At 48.4% G+C, this 26,995-nt stretch overlaps 1 protein-coding gene across 4 annotated transcripts in view; it reads right to left on the reverse strand.

Annotated features, from left to right (window-relative positions):
* The window catches only part of LOC119399599 (uncharacterized), a 137,440-nt gene extending 111,391 nt beyond the window's left edge, over positions 1-26,049 (reverse strand). For all 4 annotated transcript variants that reach the window (XM_037666405.2, XM_037666403.2, XM_037666404.2 and 1 more), the window contains exon 1: positions 25,942-26,049. In XM_037666405.2, the coding sequence (XP_037522333.1) occupies positions 25,942-26,005 (64 nt within the window). In that variant the 5' untranslated portion in view covers positions 26,006-26,049. The remainder of the gene's footprint in view (positions 1-25,941) is intronic.
* Between the last annotated feature and the right edge of the window lie 946 nt (positions 26,050-26,995).

Raw genomic sequence — 26,995 nt, forward strand, 5'->3', positions numbered from 1 at the left:
AAGATTGTGCCTGAAAAGCTCGTTGTTTTCTATATGTTCGACTATCCTGCTATGAACAGCATGTTCGGCTACCTTGCCCATAAATGAAGTAAGTAATATTGGCCTGAGGTTCTCACTTGTTTATGGTTTACCGGGCTTCCGTATAAACGTCACCTTGGCTTCCCGCCATTCCGGTGGAACTGTGCCGGATCTCCAGTGACTGTTAATTTTGTCCGTCATTATTTCTATGGCATCGTCGTCCAGGTTTCGCAAAAGATTGTTATGCCATCCGGACCCGGGGCAGATCTGCCGTTTAAATTGAAGAGTACTTGCCTCATCTCGACTGTAGTGAAATCTTTGTCTAAGTCCTGTTGCGATAGTCCGACTTAAGCTTCGTTTATTTCTTCTTCGTTCTCATTGTCATTTTAGGTGGCAGGTACGTGTGTGCGAGGTCATTTGCGACCTCTGCTTCTGTACGCCATATAGCTGTCTGCTTATTGTCGAGTCTGTTTACGGCGAGGTTTGTAGTACCCCTAGAGAACTTGTTAAGCAGGCTCTTCAACAGTTTCCATTTGCCTCCTCTGCGTATTCTGCCGTCTGCTTCTGAGCAAGCCTCGTCCCATTGTTGACGTGACAGTTGAGTCGCGTAGGTTTTCATATCACGAATAACTTGGGCGATCTTGGCTCTAAGCCTCCTATTAAGTTTTTGAGCCTTCCCTCTTGTGGGGAGGGAATTCTTCGCCTTCAGCATATGGGCTAGTTTGGAGTCAATTTTGGGACTGCGATGTCTGCTGAGACTGATTTAGTTGCTTTCTTAATCGCTGCCTTTAATTGTTCTAGAAGTTCCTCATAAGGTGCGCCATCTATGCTAGCTTCCTTAGGTAACTCACGAAAGAGATCAGAGTCCACGTACGCATATGTCCCTAGTGGTGGTGGTTGTGTCTGCAAGATGACCTCAATTATATAGTGATCACTGCCTAAATTCTCCTGGAGATTATCCCAGGAGCCTTCAATGTCCCGAAACAAGCGGAGGTGATTTATAGCGTCGTAAACTGCACTATAGAAAAGAAGTAAGTTGCGACTGAACAGGTGTCACTGATTTAGACTGCCTTTGCAAAAACACGCAGTTGATTCAGAGCAACATGCGCTTTGCACTGTTAGTCAGCAATCAGCGGTCCCCAGCTAATACCATCAGCATAAAGAGAAAGTTGCAAAGAGAGTGGGGAAGAGTAAACGCAGCGTTGTGCGGGCCGCAATGCAACGTGCGAAGTTGGAAATTGCGGTGTTTGAGTCGGTTAGTATTATGGTGAATCCAGCTGCTGCTGCTGCTGCTGCTAGGGCTATGGCCGCTTCCTCGGCTCCTGTCACGTTAAGAGTATGGACGGAACCACTCGAGGCGGATCTGCGTTGTTGCTGGGAAGAGGGATCACGCTTATTGCGCGTGCATTGGTTAGGTCTCGGTATTGGGTGGCGTCGACGGACACCGCTTCGGGGTTTGACGTGCGCGTTCTGTGTAAGGGTTTGGCGCTCTCTTTCTCTCGGTCGTCGTGGTGGTTGGCCAGCATGTTTGTAACGTCATTATCATCGCCATTCATCATCATCGTCATTTTCCAACCACCGCGCCGCGTCTTTCGCGCAGCTCATGCTGAGCGCTCGAGGCGTGAGGAAGAAGAGCCAGGTAAGAACGTGCTCATGCTCCTGGGGGCTGGACGCCGGCAGCCGCTGCCGCTCTGCTTCTGCTATGGCCTTTTAATAAAGTAGCGCAAACGGCACGGCCACACCGGCCGCCGTTACTTCTCTCACGTCTCCGTCGCTCGCTATAACTGGTGACCCGGACCACCAAGCCCTTCCACGAGCGGCGCTGCCATGTTGCCGTCACTCTGGCCGCCAGTGAAGTCGTTCCACCCGGCCTACGCCTGAGCTTGGTTCCCGAAGCTCGATGCCATTCTCGCACTGAATGGCATCACGACACAGCCGATGATGCACGCCGTCCTGCTCCAAGCGCTGCCGGTTGAGCTACATCATCTTGCTGCCGCAACGACATCCAGCCCGCGGCTCTACGACGACCTCCGCGCTGCGGTGCTCGCCTCCTACGGTGAAAAATACCGGCCGCTTCCGGGGAGCCGCGAGTTCCAGGTTTCCCCACTGTCCCAGCGTGCGGTACCCGCCAGCCCGCAACCTCCACTCGACCACGACGACACTTCGCTGCTTACGACTCCTTCTACCTCGGTTCCGGCCACAGGGGCGTCCATTCCTGTACCGGACCATCAGGACAAGGTAGAAGACGCCAGTACTTCGAGTGACTTGTTTAACACGAGGTGCACTTTTTGGACAGCCTCGGACCATGGTCCTTCATGTGTGCCGACCATGTGCATGTGTTCCCCGCCCTCCACGGTCCACGACACTTCTGACACTTCAGGCTCCCCGGCGGCTATCTCACCGCACTCCCCGGAGCGTGCCATAGACATGGACATCGTCACGCCTCGCCAATTGCGGAGGCATCGCCAGCGATGATGCCCAACGAACCCGCGTTGTGATCGACCTCGACACTGTCCGCATCTTGCAAGCACCAACCACCATCGTCCTCGAAGTCTCCCGCAGTGGACGTTCAAGCCCATACCCAGCTACGGCCGAACGCGCGTGACGCTGCGACGATGACAAAATCCCGAGAACCACCCGCCTGGCCCGCCACACGTAGAGCAGACCGCGTATGCCCTACCGGCCACGCAGGCAGACAACCAGCCTGCCGCTCCGCACACGCGCTCTCCTGCACCTATTAAACAACGTAATTCTGCGACTACAGCGGCAACGTCCTCCAGTCCTTCCCAAACGGTTCATCACACCAAAACTTGTCGCGCCACGTCTATCTGCAGCGCCCGATTTGCGGCTCGTCTGCACTCTACACGGCAGACAATGCAGCAGCCGCATCTAGTGATGTGCCACCACCAACGCTGTTTCCGGCACCGTCGCCACGTCAACTGCGTCGCCCGCCAAACCCGGCGTAGTTCGCACCGACGAACGTCTAAATCAGCTGGTCAAGATGTACTGCACCCACGCTCCACTCGGTCTTTAATACACCTTTACCCGCGTGTGCGCACGAACCGCCGACATCACAGCAGATTGTGCGTGTTCCAAATTTGTTGGGCTGCACTGCGGAATTTCTCGGCCCACTACCGCTATCACGTTATCGCTGTCGCTCGCTCTTTCCAACAGCATCCAGAGTCGTCCCCCAGAGACCTTGTGATTTCTGTGGCTACCTTCACGTTAACAACCTGGACTGCCCACGGACCCTATCGTTTCGCGAAATGAACACTCTTGTATATACGCCCCCATAGTTTTTCATTCCGAGGTCATTTCTGCGGGGGGAGTAATCTGTATTGTCATCATCATCGCCATTCATCATTATCGTCATTTTCCAACCACCGCGCCGCGTGTCTCGCGCATCTCATGCTGAGCGCTCGAGGCGCGAGGAAGAAGAGCCTCTTAAGAGCGTGCTCACGCTCCTGGGGATTGGATGCCGGCAGCCGCTGCCGCTCTGCTTCTACTATGGCCTTCTAATAACGTAGCGAGAACGGCACGGCCACGTCGGCCGCCGTCACGTCTCTCACGTCTCCGTCGCTTGCTATATGTTCTTTGGCAGCGGCTTTATAAGGAATCTTTTTCTGATATTGAGGGGAGGGGCGATGGCACGATCGTTAGCTGTTGGAGATACCGGGTGCCCGATTTTATCATAGATCTAACGTCTTGTCCTGCTTCCTTGGGGAAGGATCAGCGAACAAACAAGCCCTGCGCTTTCCTCATGCATGACGTACGAAGGCCAAAGCGACGTTACACCATTTTCCAGACACATTTAGCCACAGTGGACAACGGCAGGCTACTTATATCCGAGCTATAGAGAGAGAGAGAGAGAGAGAGAAAACTTTTTACTAAACATTATAAACCAACCATGAGGGAGGGAACCTCAGTCCGAGGACGGGTAGCTCGGTGTGCAATTTCTCGAGTGACCGTACGAGCGCAATCATTGCCCGGCAATGAAGCATGGCCAGATGTCCAGAGCAAGTGGATAAGTCGCTGGCTAGATGTGTCTGTGTTTGGTGACTTGCGTAGGATGTGGTGAGTCACCTTGGAGAAGCCGCATCCCATCAAAAAAGCTCGACATGCTTGCTGCGAGTCGGTTAATATACAAGCTGTTGTTTTATACAATACAGACGTTTTACAAAAAAAAAACATGTCTGATTCCTCCGTCATAAGAATCGGTTTAACACGACAGTGAAACGTATCTTCACAGAAGTAGTGCTTATTGTATAGTGATGTATGAGAGCTTGTACAAAGTCTATTCGTGTATGGCAGCTATAGCACCGTTTGACGTGGATGCACCCATGTTGACGTCTAGTGGCATGTCTCCATCGCGACGACTAACGCTCGCGATCATGATTAAACCTTTGTGGTAGTTGAAGTTGTGATCATATATTTGGACGCAGCAAATCGTGAATCACGCGTAAATATGACATCAACAAGCTCATAATTAACAATGGTACCTGATATGCATTTCTTCAAAAATTAAAGATAGAAACGGCCCGGTGTGCGCTTTCTAGTAATGCGTAACCGACGCCTTTGCTCATGCATACACAACCGCGCTGCGCTTCATCAAAACGGGAGGCAGAGGTTCGTAGCTTGAGCTGCAAACGCGCGCGTCCGCTGGCCTCTGTCTCGCTCCATCAAGGCATGACATTCGCCCGTCGAAATCTCGTCCATTCTGCAACGCGTATTGCAGCAGTTTTGTTAGTCGGCGCACTCGCAATCGAAACAGTCAGCGGCGGAGAAATTCCGTTGGTGCTTGTGGAAACTGCACTACTCCGATGAGCCGGCGCACGCTAACACGAAGCGAAAGGCAAAGAACGTAACTGCATCTAGCCTCCTGAGACCTGAGCAAATTTGTGGCCACACAGGTGAAATCAAAACACATTTTTGGAATGCACACACATGCTGTATTAAACCAGAGAAAAATTGCGCCTGTACGGCAAACAGTTTTTGCACAGCAGTGTGTGCATTATAATGCACACTGGGTCTCAATGCACGGAAAACGAACGACACTCGCCTACAACGAAATTTTACATTTGCTCGCGATAAGCACGTGTATTTGTTGTGAAACTGCCTGCAGAAGTTTCGCGCGGATGTGACGCAAAGAACAGTGTTGCGCGTGATGCACCGGAGCTTTGTTCGCTGATCATAGGCGTGCGCAGGGTTCCTCATCAGGGGAGGTGAAGGTTCATCGCAGCGCCCCCCCCCTACTAATCAATGTACGAGGCAGATTTTGCGCACCCCCCTCTTAGGTGACTAGGGGGGCCAACGTATGGGGCAGGTTTGGCCCCCCTCTTAGGTGACTAGGGGGAGCGGCCGACCCCCCCCCCCCCCCTGTGTGCACGCCTATTGCGCTGAGAATATCCTGGGTTTTGACACCTCGAGGAGGATCCCTAGTTCCCAAGCTCTGAAATGTGGCTTGCTTGCGCAGTTCTTGGCTCAGCAGGCATGGGCCCATCCTTGGCTTTCAGCAGCTTCTGTGGTGACTCATTAGGGAGCTTTCAAGTAGCGTATGCAAAGCTTTGCGTTGGCTTTTCGCGCAACTGCGCATGCGTCGTAGGCTACCGCTTGCGGGCTCCCGTTAAGTGATGGAAATAGCGGGCCGCAAACGCTAACGCTAACTTAGCGTACACTATTCGAAAACTGCCTATTGTCAAATTCTGCACCACACCTGTTTTCCGGCAACAGGTAATAGGGAAGGGACAGCCTCGTCGTATGAGAATTCTAGGTCCGAGGCGTCGTTGCTGGTCATTGACTCAAGAACACGTTTCTTTATCACTGATTCCTAGGTAAAACAAACGCCAAAGCTTAATGCCACAGAGTAATGAACCGCATCAGATTGGCAAACATACGCAGGAAAAAGTACCCATTGAGACCGAGTGTGCATTATAATGCACGTTTGAAGAAAACGGCTTGTGATAACAAATATACTCGCCCTTAGGGTTACATGACGTGTGGAAATTATCCCTAAGCCCTTCCTAAGTAGATTTAAACAACAATTAAGAAATATGACACGATGATTATTGAGCAATTTGTGAATTACTTGGACGCCGTGAGCAGAACGTCGAAGACGAGAATGACGCCATGTTTCAAAGCGGGAAAACGGGGCTTCCACTGTAGTATGCTTCCTGTATTGCTGACCAGATGGCACCACATGATAGAGCATGCGATTGCACCAAGAATGTTGGCTCTAATAGTGTCGCGAATTTCGAAAACCGGGAAAAAACAAATGTGCATTTTAATGCACGCGGGGTCTGAAGAGGCTAGGGTGCCTCGGCGACGCCATCGCCGCCAGTGTCCCTCGCTGGCATCGAGACGCTTTAACCTTGACCTCCGATACAGCGCGCAATCTCGGAGTAAGCGCTAGTAAGTGCCGGTCTTGACGCATTACTTCTTTTCACCTCTCACAGACCGCGGCACCGCCCCGCCTACCTACACCGCCAACAGAGAGAGAATGTGCGAAAGATATAAGACACGTTCGCGAAGTGTCCGGCAATGCCAAGGTAGCTTAGTTGGTTTAGCGTCGGGCGCTTACCGTCGCGGTCGCAAGGTCGCGGGTGCGATTCCCAGCGGCGGATCTTTTTCATAGTTTTTTTTCTTTCTCACCTTTTGGCGTCCATTTTATTAGTCATATCCGTAACGGATTTACTTGGCGGACCCCGGCATAAAAGACTTCCGTGTTAAAAATGAAAGTCAGGTCCCTGTCCTCATGGCAAGCGAACTCTACGGTGAGGCGGAAAAACTTTGCTGCATACGAAGTTACGTTCAAATGACTAATTAACAAAAATTTGTTATTTAGCGTTTTAATTATTAACTTGAGGGCCGTTGTTTATATGGAAGCGCTGTAGGACGTGACAAAGCAATTTTTTTAAAATCACAAGAAACGCCCGTAATTTCATATAATAATATTCGAAATTCGAGGCCTCGATTTAGGCGACATCGTAAGTGATCGCACCTGGCGCGCAGGAAATCTGTCAGCTGTGTCACATTACACCGGAATCTCACGTGACGAACTTTGAAAAAAAGCGCGCCGCAGCAGGACATGGTCTGGAAAAATGGCCAGTGGTCCCAAATACCCAAATGGACCGCTTAAAGTTTGCGTTTGGTGTGTAGTGATTATCCATTTCTTTCGCGCTGCAGCAAAAAAAAAAAACCGAACTGTCGATCTCTTCTTGTACTGGGCAGCCTAAAACCAGACAGCGGCCACTGCGGTTCTGCTTCTGGCAGACAAGCGAACGAGTTCTTTGCACATCTTTCAAGTTTGCGAAGGAAAGGGATAAGCACTACACACCAAACGCAAAGAAAAAGGGGTACATTTTGCATTTGAGAGAACTTGCAGTTTTTGCTGACCATCCTCTATTGCAACGAGCTTTTTTTTTCAGAGTTTATCGCGTGAGCTTTCGGTCTGACGTAACACAGATGACGTATTTCCTGCGCGCCCGTTGCGCATAATTTCGGTATCCGCTCGACAGGCTTCCACCAGCCCGAGCAGTTCCCGCTCTCGCAGTCCTGAGCGCCTGTTTGAAACCCGTCGTATCATGGCGGTAATCTGTGCGGTTTGTCTAGACAGGAGAGAGACGGTGTAGTTCGCTTTCCTGTTTGCTTGTACGTGTCGTCTAAGTACGGGAGCGCGGTCCACGCGGGGTACGGGAACCGACGTGAAAAAGGCCGACGTGAAAAAGGGGAACTAGGGGCTATAAAAATGTGTTAGAGTAATTGTTGTGTGCTTTAGCAAATGAGAGTGCCAGCCGTGATGAGCGCGTCATTAGCTACTGACTGCAACAAAAAAAGATGTAAAAGTTTTGTCTGAATACTTCTATGATGAGGTAATTTTTTAACTATATTTGTTGCTGGGCTAGCTGGTGCATGCTTGCTTGAATACACTTCATAACCAATACACTTCATAACAAGATTCATAACCACTATAGAAGAAGACGAGACTTGTCTCACCTCCCTTCAAAAATTGCGATAGCAATTATATGACGATCTTGACGGGTTTTTGCCATCCCCATCACCGTCATGTCCCGTATAAAGTCCAAATTGATAAGATCACCCCGCTCATCGAATATTCTACTGGTGGTAAAAGTGCGCGAGCGGGGGCGACGAACGCGGCCGAAGCAGAGATCAAACGAAGCGGCCCATTTCCGTCGCTCGCAAGGCGCATGCGATAATATTACCCCGCTCGGTAGGTTTGCATTCGAAGCAGACAGGAAACGCCCCGCCCGTCTTGAACAAGCATGGAGAGACGCGAGGGGGGGGGGGGAGGAGGTTTGCGCGCAAGCAGCAACTTTCAACTTTGATTCTAAGGGCGCGGTTGCGAGCGCTCTCTCGGGAGCCATCAGCGGGGGGGTGGGGTCGTATACCCCTTCTAGTGCTGTCCTCTCAGCATGAAGTGACTATACGCAAAAATCATCTCTCCCTGAAACGGCCGTATTCTCTTACACCAGCGTTTTGTACTTACACGAGATCGGGCACAAAATAGTCAGCTGCCAGACTCATTTCGTATAACACTACAAATTGTTGCGATCGCATTCATTGTTTCGCCCTTGCAGTGAAACTGTTACTTTTCATTGTTATACATCTTGTGTATTTCAGTGAGGTAATTTGTACACATCTTTCAATGCAGTTCCACCGTCAGTGTTAAGAGAAGCTGCCGAGAACATGCAGTTAGTGTTGATTCCCTGTGCAGTTAAAGTCGTGGCTGTGCTGAAGTGGCCTTAGTACTTTCTTGCATACGGTACATAGTAAGCATGCATCTTCAAAGTTATCTGCATCCTCGGTCGGATTGTGTTATTTCAGAAAAAGTAGAATAACGCTTACAAATGCACATACGTCACTGTTAACAATGGATGCCTGAATTTGCCTCTTGAAAATCAGTTTTTTTCTTTTGCAGAGATTTGGATGTAAAGTCTTGCAATTTCAAAGATCTTTTGTGTAGGCTTGTGCAGATTGACCTTGGCTCAGTAGTGACAGTGGCTTCTAGCAGGAACCAAGGACTCCATGGCTCTCTGGGAGAGGAACAGCAAAGGATTCGTGGCGCATCTAAAACCTGCACGACTAGGGCATTCCTGGTTCTCCACGCTGCTGTTATATCAAAAAAGAATGTCATCATCCTCATATTAACCATGTACTCCAGCGTGAGTCACGGAATGGTGTTTGTTTTTGTTTCCTCACAGGCAAAAACACATTCAGTCAGGATGGCTGGAATGATTAGGGGCGGCAAGTGTGGAGATTTTTTTGCCGAGCAATGTCGCCTTTTGTGCCGGTGCAGCTTGTGGCCCACAGAGCTGTAACTGTTTAAAGTTGCAGATGAGCGAAGCTGTCATATCAGATTACTGTGGCCTCTTTCGGGACCGCAATAAAAGTAATAATGTGCCCAGTCAGTGTTGCATGCTCTGCCAGAGCATTCAACACCACCCATTTCTTATTTGTATCATTTAGAAGTTACCCACCAGCTGTTTAACGTGGCCCATCTCCCCTATGTAGATTGTCTCCCAGCCTGCAGAGGGCTTCTTGTAAATAACAAAAGGAAAGTCTTCTTTCGACAGCGTGCCTTTTCCACTTACGAGTACATGCCTCTGTTTGTACACAGCAACGTCAGCAACATCAACATTATATTTACACAGTACGCAGGGTGAAGTCTGACTTATCCCGCGCAGATGAGAAATGGAAGGACGTTTCTTGTGTTGGACAATGGTAGGCTGACAGGGTTTGGAGAGTTTTCCACAGCTGTCCTGAGTAGTGTAACTGCTTGTTGGAAAGTCCTTTTTGATTTTTGGCATATGGGAAGTCACATCTTCTGGTTTCTTGCAAATACAATATAGTGATTCAAGCCAAAGACAACTGCTGACCACTGGTTGGTTCCGGTACCAGCCAATGCATGTACTCTTTCTGTAAATGTGGAAAGAAAATGATCCATGGTTCGTATTTGCTAAGACATACTAAAAGGTAATTTCTAGTGTGCATCCATCTCTCCCATGAACTCAATTAAATCTTGGTAGGTTAGATGCATGGTGAAGCTTCCAAAGTAGAGTGCTTAATCACCCAAAAAATAATCTTGTACATAGCAAATTGGAAATTTTGTGTTGGGCTGAAAAGCAAGGGCGCGATTTTCCAGCCAAAGCGCCATCATATTCGCAGCGGTCACTGAGACAGGCACCCGTTAGTGTGCCGCATACTGGCTTTAAGGGAGCCGCTTCGAAACTCACGTAGGTGTTGCCCAGGCAAAAACTGAAGTACCTCCTCAAGTCGAGAGTATCAAGTGGAGAACTTTCTTGGGGGCCCACCAGTGTCAAGAGCAGCAGCACACACTTCAGTGGTCGTTTTAGTGAGAATGGAAGTAAACAGAACTGTATACTTCCATACCCACTGACTTGGTTGTTGACAAGCAAGTGCACAACTCGCCAATTGGTGCCTCTGTCTCTTGTCTGCTGCTGCTAATCTGACGATGCAGCGGTTCTAAAATCACGCTCTCACTGGGGCCCAATACCGAAAATTGTTGTGTGCTGTATGAGGATGCTTTTTGCGTGATTAAGTGCTCTGCTTTGGAAGCTTTCACCACGCACCAAAAGAATCAAGCAGATTCCATTTGGTTCACGATGGAGATGGGCAGACCACATGCTACCTTCTCGATGTGTTGCGAGAAAGGAACGTGACACTTTTTTGAACTTTTGCAGAAAGCATACACTTACGGACTGTCTCGACTTTGTGTCTGTATATCCTTACACTCGCCAAAGGAAAGTAGTCGCTTTCCCGTTGGCACGACTCGCATTTGCACAAAATCTGAACATCAGTCTTCCAACATGCAGGCAGAACCTTTTGATGAGCAGTTACCCTTTCGAGTTCATGAATGCTCTAGAGCACCGTTTGTCCAATCACAGCCTCCAACTGTTTGACAGGAGACATCTGCTCCCTTTTCTCAGTGCAAGACCTTATCGGACGTGCTGTGTAAATATTACATGGAGGTTGCTGAAGCTTCTGTGTGCAAACTGTGGCACTCCCTTGTAACTGAAAAGAACGAGCTGCAGAAAAGGAAGCTTTCCTGGCAACTTTTACTGCTCCTTAGTGGACTAGGAGAGTGTATCTACACTAGAGAGGTAGCCAACTTTAACAACAGTTACGGCAAAGGAGGAGAACAGCATCAAATGCTCTGAAAAATCCCGCAGCAACAACTAAGCACGAAACAGGCTGGGTGAACGCTAATGTAATAAGCAAAGAGAGAAGCTGTAATTCATTGATATACGTGCAGTTTTAGCAGTGTCTTTTCTACCATTGTGGTCAATGTAACTATGTTGCTCCTTTCACCAGTCCTCTGACCGGCCATGCACATACGTGCCCGGGAAGAATTCCTTTGGAACCAGTAAGGTTTTCGAGCCTGGTTTGTATGTGCCGTGATTGTAACCAGAGCCTCTTCATGGGATTTGTTTTAGTATCAGTCAAGCAGGCATTGTTATAGTTGATCCTGTGGTCTAGTGCCTAGCAAGGTTATGCGAGAATGTTACTCCCTCCATTGGCCCTCCATTCTTTGCTTCCTTTATTCATGTGCAAAGTGAAAGATAATTACACCATTTCAGTGTGCATGTAGTGCCATTTTGTCTTAAAGTCAGTCGGGATGAAACAGTAGTTATCGTTGATTGATGTGGTAGCTTGATGTCATGGACACTACGGCTCACTTGCACTTTAGCAGATTTCGGACAATGCAAGCCAAAGTTAGTTTCATGGCAGCTACTAGCCAAAAAATATAAAAAGTAGCATAAGCGGTAGTTTCTCACTCTATCACTTCAGTTTTAACCATTGGTATCCCAGCGTCCACAAATGTAGACAAATCGTAAGAACGAAGTGCGACTATTATAGCAAACGCCTCACCGTAAATTGAGTTCCATATTGTTGGGAAACGGGTGTCTCAGCTTGCGACTGCTTCTGCGCAGAGCTGATAGACGGAGCGATCAAGGCGACGGTGAGTTAAGGCAAATTTATATACATATATACAGAGGCGTTACATATGCGGCGCTGGGGCTGACAGCTTATTGGGCTCGCACAGCGGTGCGACGACGACCCGCGATTTCTTCGTTCGCTGTCTCGCTGTCTCTCTCTCTCCGCGCAGCTTGGTTCTTTTATAGCCCTGGGCGATCGCTTGCATCAGCCAGGAGCGCGAAGCCTCCAATCAGGAACCGCCGTTGGTCGCTGGCTCGAACCGGATCCGCGGATGAGAGGGCTTGTCGCACGTTGCGGGAGAGATTTCCTTCGGTTGCGTCAGACGCAGCGCCGGAGTTGCCGGGGATTGCGTAAGGCTCCTGCCTCGTTGCATCAGCTGGTGTTGACGCTGGTTGCGTCAGACGCATCGCCGGAGTTACCGGGGATTGCGTAAGACTCCCACCTCGTTGCATGAGCGGGTGTTGACGCTGGTTGCGTCAGACGTTTCACCAGCTTGAATTCCCTGTCGAAGCAAGGAAGTTTGGGTTGGGAGCCCTGGCATAACAATATTGACGCTACGCTTGCATTTCGGATAACAGCACCAGATGGCAAAAACCTTTATGAAACAGTGGCCAACGCGCAGAGGAAACATGGCGTCGTTGACAGGTTGCGCTTCGAGGTAGGTGTCTACCTTTTTATGCGTAAAATACCTAAGATTTTCCTTTATATTTGGTCTTATACCAGAAAAGGAAGTGTGTATCTTGCTTTTATACGTGTTTTGTTGCGATGCGAGCGGCTAAGGTTCTGTAACGCAAATTATTGTGGTGGCGCCCATGTGTGCGAACGACAGGCCTAGGGTTCAGTCACGTGCTGATAGAACACCGCATGGTGGCAGGACCGGCGTTACTGCCGCGCGTCAATACACAGAAGTTTATCTGTAATCTGGTGCAAGACGTATTTTGAATGTTGTATTTAGACTTTTTCTGCTTTGTTTTAGACGTGGACTGAGTGATGAAGGTACACACGTCATACTTTTCAAGTGGCCCAGCGGAAGCTAGTGTTCCCATTCGGACATATCCGATGGCGAACACGTTGAACAGAGTCATCAAGCAAGGGTCCCACCTCAAGACAAGTATACAGAAGACTCATCAGATGACGAAGACTTGGAAGTGCAGCAATTTTTCACAGTGAAAAAAGGCGAAACTGATTTCGAATTGGATGAAAGATATTTAATGTAGCTTTGCACAATTTGATGAAATTATTTCGCTCTTCCACGCTAGAAACGCCGACGACGAACAAAAAAAAGAGAAGATGAGTGTGATCGCCTCTACAGAGTGCGCTCCGTTTTCGAACGCCTCAACAAAAAATGTTTGGGTGCGCTGAAATAGAACTTTGACTGGCAGTGAAGGAAATAATAATCCCTTTCAAAGGTAGAAAAATTTTTAAAGTACGCGATGAAAAAACTATAATATAAGGCTACAAAGCATGGATACGCGCTGGTGGGTCAGGCTACGTGCACACGTGTGAACCGTGGGGGGACAACCGTGGGGGTTGTTTCTGAACCGACAAAACATCAGAATACAATTGGCGAAAGTTCGAAAGCGGTGGTCTGCGAGAACATTTTGCATCTGCTGAGCTCCTCGCCTAAATGAAGGGGTGTGGGATGGGCTGCACTTCAACTCTCAGAAGACGTAGGACTGGTTGGTCGCTGTCCACTGCAAAATAAAAAGCAGCTAAAAGCTAACGGCCATGGCTCATTTGATTTTCACCATAAAAATGCATTGTGATCCGTAAGAACCCAACCATAAGAATTGGGTGAAACAAGCACAGTGTGAACCATGTGGGGTCCTGCCGGAGGCCTGACAGAAAGCACAAGTGATTAGTTGATGTTCAGAGATGAAGCCTTCCCTATCAAACATTTTCATATGACACATACGCCTCGTATGCGATAATCTCGTATGAACACATATGAATCATATCTGTTCTCGTATGATCATACGAGACAAATGGATATGTCTCATACGTGTCATATGTGATTTTCCGATTGGGTTGTGTAAGATAAAGTTGTGTGCCACCAGCAGTGACGACGCTTCTACTGCAAGGCTGAACGCTTGTCTGAAATTTTTGCTGCAGATTCTCTGTTTCAGATGCTGCAAGCTGTGCCCCCACCAGTTCGTCTGCAAACATGTCTGTGACGTCGCGGACACGGCGACGATTTTCCTGATAGCTGCAGGCCCGACTGCCAGCTGAGCCAATAAACTATGGCATCGGCGGCGACGTCACAGCGCCAAAGCTTCAAAAACGAGTGCTTCGCGGCAGTTCACTTCACTTGGCAGCAGCGACGACGCATCTACTGCAACTCTGAACGCCTGTCTGCATTTTTGCTGCAGGTTGGTGCTTTGAAAGCTGACTAATACTATTCGCGGCGAGATCGAACTATAGGTGGCAGCACCGTCACACCGCTATAGTGGATACTGGTTTCGTGTGGTGTGTGTAGAAGTGCACGGGGCTTTTGTTTTCACATCGTGATTTTGTGTTCCGTACCCGCAGAAAACTCTTCGTTATCGATGGTGAGGTTTTGTTCGGTGCCACAATGCCGCACATACCGCACAGAGCCAGGGATAAGCTTCCATTTTAATCCCACCGACGCGGAACGTCGCCGACTGTGGCTCGTTAGGCTTCGTAACGGCAACCTTCCAAGTACCGATTCCTACCGTAACGCCTTCCAAGTACGCGATGGTGTGCAGCAAGCACTTCGACGACGGTGCATTCAAGCGTTCGCAGACGAGAAATAATGGTGAGTAGTCAGCGATAACTTCGCTAATGTGTGCATTTATATGCTTGTTGCTGCTATGCACTACGAGCGTGAAGACGGTCACAGTAAGCGAACGCTCGGGGAAGCTTCGCTGTGCTTTGATTTTCCTACACTTCCGCAGGAAAATTAAGCGAGAATCAATCGAGGAAGAAGAAAATTAATTCATGGAATTTATTCTTTGTCATTCAAGTACCGTCTGCGCTGTAAATGAAAAGTTCGTTCGCGCTTGGCTATGAGTGTTTAAACGAGAGTCCCCGAGCCCTTTTGTAGTTCGCGCATGTTCCATTGTGTTTACACGGCTGCGAGAACAGTTCTCAGTGTTCCGCAGGGCAAGTACGTGCACCGAAACGCGGCAAGTGTGTATGCATGATTTGGTGCACAGTAAAGCGTATCGTTTTATGAGCCCTCACTCGCGACGTAAGCGATAAAAATGCGCGAGCGAGTTTATCGCCACTGCTGATCTTGATGAATATATTTTTCTCGCTCGCTGTCCTTTTTTAAAGGGTTTTCGCGGAAGAGATTGAGGCCTGACGCACTTCCGACACTGAACTTGCCACAGCGCAAATTTGACAGGTATAAGCGCTCGTCGCAAGTACACGGGTGTCTTTGTATGCATTTCGCCACACGTTATAATTGCGCAAGGCAACTCGGTTTTGCGATTTCCGTGTCATACCATTTTCCGTTCTGTTTAGGGGACAATTTGAAGTACCGAAGTGTCAGACGTGACTTGACAGAAATATTGCTCTGCAGTGGGACCAGGACCGTACACAACTAAAGCTCGTCGCGTAACCTATAAACGACAGTCCCGAAGTTATACACCTAACCACAACGCGCAAGTGCATGAGAGCCTTTTTTTTAACCACCGAGCCGCTAAAAGGCTATATTCACTTGAGATTTAATACTTCTCATCTTTAGGACAACGTCGAGTGCACTTTGCAATGCGCTTGAACCACAGAGCGGCACCTACACTGATATGACTCTCGTGAACGGACGGTACGACGACCGCACACAGCACTCTCGACAAGTGCACTCACTGATCTTATTACATTGCATATACAGCCGATCAAGGCCAAATGCTTCTTTACATCGTGTTAGGCATACGTACGAGCGGTTAAAGTTGCACCCACGCAACGGAACAAACCGTCTTTTGGGGCCCTGCATGACGTACGCGCACATGCAAACACAACGCGGCTAGCAGACGACGCAAGGAGCAATCCACACTAGGCGCGCTTCAGCCAGTAGCCGCCAGGCGGCGACTCCGCTCGATCTCGCGGCCAGTAGAATAAAATTTATCGTCACTGCTGCCGGGTTTCATTACTCTTTCGATTTGATTTTGTTTTTATTTTGTGACGTGAATATTTGTGTTGACAGGGTATTGCCAAGGAAATATATAAAAGCTGAACTTGCTCAAATGAAACTGGAGTTTAAAGAGCAACTAAAGCAACATCGTGAGGCATTGGAAAGGGACATGTGCAATGAGATCCGAGAATTGAAGGTAGAACACAAAAATCGAATTCAGAGCATTCAGTTCGGTCACGCTTCAGTTGAGGAACTGAAGGCAAAACTGAGTGGTGAGGAAAACGCAAGACGGAAACTAGAAAATTAAAATATAGCACTTCAAAAAAGAAGCCAGGCTCTCGAATGCAAAGCACGAGAATTTGAAAAACGGTTTGTGCACTCTGAGCAGTACTCTAGAAACAGAAATCTCGAGATACAGGGAGTCGTGAGTACAGATGATGAATGTGTGCTGGACACTGTTCAAGTGATCGGGAAGGTTATCAAAGAAGACCTTGTTGAGACTGACATTGAAATATGTCGCCGTGTGCCCACACGAGACCCAGAAAAACCGAACATCATTGAGCCGTTTAAGACCCGGACCAAGCATGATGCTGTACTTAACAAAGCAAAGAAAGTGCGTCTTTCTGACAAGGATATCGGGAGTGATAACACTCAGAAAATTTACGTGAACGAGCACCTATGCCCTACCCTAAAGCGACTGCTTAGAATTGCTATTGGTAGATTACGTGGCAACGGATGGAAGTCCGTCTGGTCGTACATTAGCAAGTTCTTCGCGAGAAAGTCTGAGGAGACACCGATTGTAAGAATAGAGCATGACAAGGACCTTTCAAAGATATGCTAGTGTTCCGTGAGATTTTGCCCTTTCTGCTCAAAATGGAATATTTTGATTTTGTTCTACCACAAAAGGTTCACCTGCAAGATACCAAGCGTACCTCTATTCTGCACTTTAATTCTCGTTCCGCTGTTTACAAAAGTGATAGTATCTCTTGTCTTCTCAACCAATTTTCTTTCCGGTTTGACGTCATAATGATATCTGAAACTTGGTTTGAACATAGCTACGATGTCGTCGTACTGGATGGTTATACGTCATTTTACATAAACCATCAAAATAGGCGAGAGGGCGTCGTCGTACTTTATACAAAAAAATAATTGCCATTATGAACTGATGCCGGAATTGGCGTTCATAAGCCTTCAGTGCGAGATATTAACTGTCAAAGACAAGAAAAAGGTCTTATCAGTAATATACCGCCCTCCAAGCGGAAGTATTGAGACTTTATTTAGTTGTTTTGGTAAGCTTCTAGAATACTGCTCAAATAATAATCTTCATTTTGTCTGTGGAGGCGACTTCAACATAAATATCTTAGACGAGAATAAGCATGTGCATGATCTGAACAGTCTACTAGTATTGTGTGGCTTCACCAATGTGATCACTATAGCAACGAGGGTTACTCAGTCGACCTCATCTGCGCTTGACCTTCTCATTACAAATATAGAAACGTCTGTGCATACTGTGGGCGCGATTTTTAATATTAGTGATCACAGTCGAGTCTTTTAGTATACTCACTGGAAAAAAGTATCAGACAAAACACTGAATTAATTCAGCACTGGATGTACTCAGTTTGGCTGTAAGTACGCACAGTTGGGATTCTGTGTTAGGAAAAACAAACGTCAACGTAGCATAGAACGAGTTTCTTGAACCTTTTGTGCACATCTACACTGCACATTTCCCATTCAAGCAACTTAGAAAATCTAAAAAGATACGAAAACCGTGGATTATGAGCGAACATATCAAGATGATAAAAAAGAAGAACCGTCTGTACAATGCGTTTGTACGCTCCAGATCAGAAATTACACTTAAGGAATTCAAGAAAGAAAGTAACAGACTGAATAAAATACTAAGGCAAGCAAAAATAGATTACTGTCAACGGCTCTTTTCCAAAATAAACAGGAAGCGTCCGGATGCGGTTTGGAAAGTAATAAATAGCGTTTTGGGGTCGTCGAATTAGACGTAATGTACCAAAATTGATAAGTTATAAAAATTGCGAATTAAGCGGCAAAGCACTGGCAGACCACTTTAATGCTCATTTTGTGAATGCAGGTGTTACGCACACCCATGACTCTAAAGTCAGGTATTAACTAGATAAATGCATCAGAGAAACCATATTTATGGAGCCAACTGACGAACACGAGGTTCTTACAAAAATTAATAATTTAAATAACAGCAAAGCATTAGATATCGATAATTTACAAAGTAAGCCTATACAATACGTTTCAGATTACTTTTCATTTATTCGCTCGTTGGTCCATATATTCAATTTACCAAAAGAATGGGCGACTTTCCCAGATGGCATGAAACGAGCTAGGGTTAATAAAAAACGGCGATATAAATAATGTTTTCGATTGCAGGCCGATATCTCTCCTACCCATTTTTTTAAGTGTTAGAAAAATTATTGCTGCACGCCTAACAAAGATACTGGACAAACATGATGCAATAACAAACTCACAGTTTGGCTTCACAAAAGGTAGATCTACTGAGGCAGCCATTTTATCCTTGAAAGAAATTATCGCGCAAAGCATAGACAGCCAAAAATTCGCCCTCGAACTCTTCATTGATTTTAGCAAGGCATTTGATTGCCTCAGCCATGAAATTCTTACATATAAGCTATCAATGTACGGAGTACGCGGGCAACCACTCGCTTTGATGAAATCATATCTTGCGAATAGACCTCAGTGTGTATGTATCGACAACGTCCCCTCTTCTTTATTAACACTTAAAGCTAGAGTGCCGCAAGGGTGTGTTTCAGGCCCCCTATTTTTAACCTGTATATTAATGACTTAGTAAATATAGATCCTACAGTTGATTCAGTATAGTATAGTTAGTATAGATCCTACAGTAGGATGATAGCACCGTACTCTTTATTGGAGAGAACGTCAACGAACTAATTATCAGATGTAATGCATTCCTAATGAAACTACCTGATTGGTCCCTTTTAAATGTGATCAGAATTAACCCCACCAAAACCAAACCCATTCTTTTAGAGCCAGAAATAAACCTTTTCAGTCGGTGCATTCAATCACTTATTCAGGTCAAAATATAGAACTAGTTAATGCAATAAATTCTGGGGGTAATATTGTCTTGTCTTTTGAGTTGGGATGCTCATTCTAATAACCTTCGGAAGAAGTTTTCTGCTGTTGCCGGTGTACTACATTGCTGTAGAGCTTTTATGCCGATAAAAGCCAAGCTACAAATTTATCACGCATTGTTCACCTCGTAATTTATTTATTGCAGTTTAGTATGGGCGACCACAACGCGAACTAACATAAATAAATAATTACATTACAGAGGGCGCTTTTCCAGCCCATTGCTAATATCGAACCCAGATCAACAACAGAAACATTGCCACAAAAATACCAAATCATATGGGTAGATCGATACTAATGATATGGGGTTTATTGGCGCAAGTAGCACTTGGGCAGGATGCCTACGGACGCTGAAAGCGGGCGGCGACAACCGACACAGGAATCGCAGCGCTGGCACCAACAGCTCGCGCTTGGCTCTCCCAGCTGAGGTGGTGTCCCACTGCGGCATGTTGTTCTTCTTCCTCCTTACAACACCCCGGCGACAAAGGAGAGCCATCCTGGCGAATCAAGGTGACGACAGAACGAAGGGGTCGTGGTATGGTTTGAGGCGACTGACGTGGACTGTCTCGCGACCAAGGCGGCGCCTGTCTGTAGATGGCGTGACTGGCTCAATCATGTATGTTATATGTGATCGACGTTCCACGACGCCATAAGGACCGTGATACTTGGGGGCAAACTTGGACGACAGGCCAGGGGAATGGAAGGGCAGTCGGAGCCAAACGAGCGAACCTACGGCGAAAGTCTCGACTTGCTGGTCGCGGTCATGGCGTTCTTTTTCGAGGGCCTGTTTGTCCGAGGTGAATGAGCGGGCCAACTGACGACACTCTTCAGCGTGCTGCACAATTTCAGAAACAGGGCTGAATTCAGAGGCGTCCGGACGATACGGCAAAATAGTGTCAAGGGTGGCGCACGGTTCGCGGCCATATAGAAGAAAGAAAGGCGAGAAGCCCGTCGTTGACTGCGTTGCCGTAATATGCATAAGTTACAAAGGGGAGGACCACATCCCAGTTTGACTGGTCAGAATCGACATACATCGCGAGCATGTCTCCCAGCGTTCTGTTGAAGCGCTCAGTGAGACCGTTGGTCTGCGGGTGGTAGGCTGTAGAGGTGCGGTGAACCGTGCGACATGCGCGAAGGAGTTCTTGAAGAACCTCGGATAAAAACACGCGCCCTCTGTCGCTGAGTAGTTCGCGTGGTGCACCATGACGCAGGACGAAGCGACGTAAGACGAAGTTGGCTACGTCACGAGCACCGGCTGAAGGTAGCGGAGCTGTTTCAGCGTATCTCGTTAGATGGTCTACGGCGACAATTATCCATCGATTGCCAGCTGCGGTGTAAGGAAGCGGTCCATATAGATCAATGCCAACACGGTCGAAAGGGCGTGCCGGACACGGTAGAGGTTGCAGTAATCCGGGTGAATGGGCAAATGACTTTCGTTGTTGGCACAATGGACATGATCGAATATATTTTTGGACGAAGGTGTACATGCCACGCCAGTAGTAACGCTGGCGGAGCCGTTGGTATGTTTTCAACACGCCAGCGTGAGCATGTTGCGGGTCAGCGTGAAAATATGCACATACGTCAGATCGCATGTGGCTTGGTATAACCAAGAGCCATTTGCGACCATCTGCTTGGTGATTTCTTCGGTATAATAACGCGTCTCGTATCTCAAAATGTGTGGCTTGGCGACGAAGAGCACGTGGGTATGCAGACGTTGAAGAGTCGGAAAGGACGTTGAGGAGAGAGGCAATCCATGGGTCTTTTCGCTGCTCAGATGACATGTTCGTGACGGAAACGGCAGTGATGGGAAAGGCAGCTTCTGAATGCGGGTCTTCACTAGATTGCACTGGCGATCGAGAGAGTGCGTCCGCGTCAGAATGTTTTCGCCCAGATCGGTAGACGACGCGGATGTCAAATTCTTGTAGGCGAAGAGCCCAACGTCCAAGGCGACCGGAAGGATCCTTCAAAGAAGCTAACCAACAGAGTGCATGATGGTCGGTTACGACATCGAAAGTCTGTCCGTACAAGTAAGGACGAAACTTGCTTAATGCCCACACAATTGCGAGGCACTCTTTCTCGGTGACGGAGTAGTTGGTTTCTGCTTTTGTGAGGGCGCGGCTAGCATATGCGACGACGTACTCTGGAATGCCGGGCTTACGTTGCGCGAGCACTGCGCCAAGACCGACGCCGCTAGCGTCTGTGTGCACTTCGGTCGGAGCAGTGGGGTCGTAATGGCGCAGAATGGGTGGTGACGTAAGCAGGCGGCGCAATGTGTCGAAGGCTTCGTCGCATGCTTGGGTCCAACTGGAAAGATTAGCAGGGCCAGCAAGTAGTTTCGTAAGTGGTGCTATAATCGACGCAAAGTTACGGACGAAACGACGAAAATACGAGCACAAGCCGACGAAGCTCCGCAGTTCTTTGAGTGTAGTCGGCTTAGGAAACTCGGCGACCGCACGAAGTTTGTCCGGGTCTGGAAGAATTCCATCCTTTGAGACAACATGACCAAGTATAGTGAGTTGGCGAGCCCCGAAGCGGCACTTCTTCGGATTAAGCTGAAGGTTTGCCTTGGTAAGGCACTGAAGAATCGTGCGCAAACGGTCGACGTGCGTAGGAAAATCTGGGGAGAACACGACAACATCATCGAGGTAACATAAACATATCTGCCACTTTAGGCCGCGTAGAATGCTGTCCATCATGCGCTCAAACGTTGCAGGCGAATTACACAGACCGAATGGCATTACTGTGAATTCGTACAGGCCGTCTGGAGTAACGAACGCTGTTTTAGGACGGTCACATTCTGCCATCGGGACCTGCCAGTAACCTGAACGTAAGTCCAATGACGAAAAGTATTCGGCACCTTGTAGGCAATCGATGGCGTCATCGATGCGGGGAAGAGGGTAGACATCTTTCCGCGTAATTTTGTTGAGACGTCGGTAATCCACACAAAATCGAATCGAACCATCTTTTTTCCGCACGAGCACTACAGGTGAAGACCAGGGACTAGAAGAAGGCTCGATGACACCGTGCTGAAGCATGTCATTCACTTGCTCCGCGATGATATTCCGTTCCGTTGGTGGTACACGGTAGGGCCGTTGCCGCAACGGAGTGTGACTGCCCGTGTCGATATGGTGAGCAACTGTGTTGGTTTTACTCAGTGCCTTCTGCGGGAAGTCGAACGAATGTCTAAACTCATGAAGAAGCGCAATAAGCTGTGCCCGTTTATCCTGAGGGAGCTCGCTTGCGATGGAGCGGTTGAATACATCCGAGGAGACGTCATCCGATGTAACACGCGGGGTCACAGCGTTCAAATGAAGTTTTGGTTCAGTTTCGCAGGATTCAATGGGCACGATAGCATTTTCGTCTACAGGCTAGACGTGGCCAAGCGTCTCGTTAATGTGCAAAGTGATAGGGCATACGGTGGGGTTGCAAACCAATATTCCCGTCGCATGCTGATGAGGTGGCAGAACCGCAAATGGCAGCGATGTACTGTGGCGGCGACTGAAAACGTCAGATGGCGTGAACACAACGGTAGTGCCAGAAAATTCAGCGCAGTGGACAGGGACTATGACGGCACTCAGAGGAGGAACGTCAGTGTCAGTGGCAACAAGCTTGCCGACATGGGGTGGTCGTTCTCTGTCGGTAGATGGGGCCTCAGAAAACACAGAAAGTTCCACCTTCGCGCGCGCGCAGTCAATAACGGCGTGGTGGCGTGACAAAAAATCCCATCCGAGTATTACATCATGCGAACACGTGGCCAACACGAGAAACTCTATGTGGTACAAAACGTCCTGAATGACGATTCTGGCCGTACATGCTCCAACCGGCTGAATTTGTTGCGCACTCGCTGTACTGAGCGAAAACCCGGAAGGCGGCGTCGTTACCTTTCTTATAGAGCGACAAAGTTTCCGGCTCATCACAGATATAGCAGCACCAGTATCGACAAGCGCGAGAGTTCGGAAACCTTCAACGAACACTCCCATAACATTGGCGGGGGACAGGCGAGGACTTACACAGTGTGACGACGACGCAGCTCGTGCCTCCGGAGCTGCGGCAGTCAGTTTTCCGTCTCCAGCTGGTTCGGTCGGCGACGCAGGGGTGACAGAGAACGGCGCCGTGGTGAGGGTGAGCGACGGGAAGCGAACGGTCGGTACTCGGAAGCACGTTGGTGGTCTCGTTCGGCTGGCGGCGGGTCATGTTCAGCTGGTAGTCGATCACGTTGAGGTGGCGGTTCGCGTTGCGCGTCGTACGGGGCCCGGAAAGAGTAGTCGGGGTACCTCGGTGCAGCAGAGGTCGCTGCGAAGCGCCGACGACAGAAGCGCGCGACATGGCCTGGATACCCGCAAGCGTAGCAAATGGGACGGTTGTCAGCTGTGCGCCAGGGGTTTCCGTAGCACTGCTGTGTACTAGGCGTCGTTGGTACTCGCACAGGTTGAGGAGTCGACGAAGGTAGAGGTCGCGGTGGATTAGCAGTAACAGCGGCATAAGTCAGTGGCGCGGCGACAGGTGTTGGCTGGGAGGCGGACGGCAGTGCCTCGGAGACCTGCTCCTGTATCACCTGTCGGATGGCTGGCGCGAGACGCTCAGTAGTGTGTTCTGTTGTCGGTAAATACGACAGGCACGACAGTTGTCGAGCCACTTCCTCGCGCACATACCGTTTGATTTCTGACAGCAGCGGGTTGTGCTCACCACCGAGGGTCAACGCCGCGAGAGTGTCGTCTGTAGCCGCTGGCCGCCGTGTCAAGAGCCGTTGCTTCCGCAGTTCCTCGAAGCTCTGGCACAGAGTGGCGAGTTCAGACACAGTCCGCGGGTCCTTGGCCAGCAGCATCTGAAAGGCGTCGTCGTCTATCCCCTTCAAGATGTGTCTGATCTTGTCTCCTTCACTCATCGAAGGGTTAAGGCGCTTGCACAAGTCGAGTACGTCTTCGATGTAACTTGTGAAGCCTTCTTCTTGCAACTGTGCACGCCCCCGTAGGCGCTGTTCAGCACGGAGCTTCCGTACCTCTGGGCGACCGAACACATCGGCAATGCGTTGCTTGAAATCACTCCAGGTGGTGAATTCTGTCTGGTGGTACCAGAGGCTTGCGACCTCTTTCAGGTAGAAAGAAACATATTGCAGCTTGGAAGGGTCGTCCCACTTGTTGCTTGCGCCCACCTTTTCAAATGTCGACAGCCAGTCTTCGACGTCTTGCTCATCGGTGCCGTTGAAGAAAGGTGGATCGCGCAGGCGCAGCGCCGTGGGCACGATGACCATCGGAGGTTGGGTCGTGCCTTGCTGGGCGGTTTCGTTGGCCATTTCAGGGGCAGCGGGTAGTCTCCTGTTTCGGAGTTCCAGGTTGAGTACCCCGCACCTCCACCACTCTGATACGGGGTTTATTGGCGCAAGTAGCACTTGGGCAGGATGCCTACGGACGCTGAAAGCGGGCGGCGACAACCGACACAGGAATCGCAGCGCTGGCACCAACAGCTCGCGCTTGGCTCTCCCAGCTGAGGTGGTGTCCCACTGCGGCATGTTGTTCTTCTTCCTCCTTACACTAAGAATACCATGTTTTACAAGTATTTTATTTTGCAAAAAAAAAAAGAATATAGCGATTTTCTTACATCCTTAGCGAGCTTGCAACACCATGAGATATCTGCGCATCTCAGAAACCCTGAACCTTGGTATGTACTACGCTTTCACACCGAATATAAGTTGCAATCCATTAAACACAATTTGCCGAAAATTCTAAATAACAATGTTAACGCTACCAATCTATCTCGCAAGGAATTGAAGATCTATTTCGTTAACATGTAAAATATATAATAATGTATAACGATGCATATAAAATGACCATGTTTTGTTTTATTGCCTCTCTATTTGCGCAACAATGTCTCTTGTTGAATGTCAAACATGCTGTCTTAAAGCATGTAAGCATGCATCTGTGTGTCAAATTTGCGTTTTAGTTTTGTACCGAAACGTGTACTGTTATCGCGCTGTCATGTACAATGCCTCCTGGGTCCAGTAAAGCTGCTGACGGCAGCTTTTAGCCCCGGAGGACATTTCTAGTCTGTAACTAGAAGAATAAAAATGTTTATTTGATTGATTGATTGTTTGTTTGATTGATTGATTGATTGATTGATGTATACAAGCAATGTACGGCAGACAGACCTACTGCTTGCGTCCTACAGGAACGAGCTCAAGACGACAACGTGGCATAACAGAAGAATAATTCCCCATGCGAGGTCTAGCCGCTGTGAACAGCTGGCTGCTGTATCGTGCCACAAAAGGATCACTGATGCAGCTCGCTCAGTACAAGCAACAAATTGCGTCAGGTTTGTTGAAAGCCGAGCAAGCTACAGAGGTTATTGAAGAGCAGAGGGAATCACCTCTACCGCACGCTCGTAAATCACATGCCCGTAAAGATCGCCCAACCGAATGCTCAACGCTCTCAAATACCAGAATTCAAGCGTAGCACCCACATGCAAAGCCAAAAATGCCAACTTTACCTATGCGTTGACGTAGACAGGCCCATGAGCGGGTTCACCTAGCGTAACCGGTGGTTCCACTGTCCACATATGTGGACAGTTATTTCTTTTTAGAAATAAAGCTAGAAGTTTCCTATTTTGTGCCTGTTTCCTCTTTCGTTCGAACTTTTCTAACATATATGAAAGAAAGTTATTTTTACAACTCTACACCGCATAGGAAACAAAGGGCTAAAAACGGTAGCATCACTCACACTTTGCAGATCCGCACACAATGCAGATTACCAGAATTTGAACTTCAGAAAACGACAACTTCATAGCAGTGTCTTGTTATTGTTTGCACTAGGGTCTGAAAAAAAAACTGAATACGCTTCTTTAGGAATACAAATTGGCACTACGTGCAATACATGGGATAATGCATAAATTCATTTAGTAGTTAACGTCATACGGGCAGCTAACAATTCCTTTAGATCGTTTTTATTGCGAATGCGACGAACGCTTCTTACTGCGCTGGCAAAAATGTGATCAGTTCCTAATCATATTCTTGCGGATGAGGAAGGCTGGTGTTAGAATGGCCCTGCCACGGTGGTCTAGTGGTTATGGCGCTCGGCTGCTGACCCGAAGGTCGCGGGATCGAATCCCGGCCGCGGCGGCTGCATTTTCGATGGAGGCGAAAATGTTTGAGGCCCGTGTACTTAGATTTAGGTGCACGTTAAAGAACCCCAGGTGGTCGAAATTTCCGGAGCCCTCCACTACGGCGTCTCTCATAATCATATCGTGGTTTTGGGACGTTAAACCCCAGATATTAATTGGTGTTAGAATGAACATTCCGATATTCGATATCCGTTTATTCTATCTGGCGCATGTTGGCTAGCGCGCTCTCATCAAGATAACAGCGCCAACAAAAAGAATGTGTACGCATAGTCTAAGCATTGAACAGCTAAGGGGCAGATAATCATCACAGGCACGTCTTATACGATTAAACACTTCCCCCAAACAGGATCACCGTGGGTCATTCATCAGTCGCTCTGGTGGACGCGTCGCCCGACTGCTATATACGTCTAAGCAGTGGAGGGGCGGGCGGCTGCTGCAGTGACCACACGAGTGGCTCTGATGAGCGATTTTCTCCTTCCAAAATATCACCAGCACGCGGCAAATAAATTTTGTCACCACAGTTTTTCGAATACTCCACGACCCTCAAAGAGCAACGTGGCTGGTCAGTATGAACAAAGTGGGTTTGTTGTCAACGTACGCCATGTACATTACCAGATATTTCGCACTCACAATCTGTCCAGGCAGCCACCTCAC

The sequence above is a fragment of the Rhipicephalus sanguineus genome, chromosome 7 (assembly GCF_013339695.2).
Source record: "Rhipicephalus sanguineus isolate Rsan-2018 chromosome 7, BIME_Rsan_1.4, whole genome shotgun sequence".
NCBI lineage: Eukaryota > Metazoa > Arthropoda > Arachnida > Ixodida > Ixodidae > Rhipicephalus > Rhipicephalus sanguineus.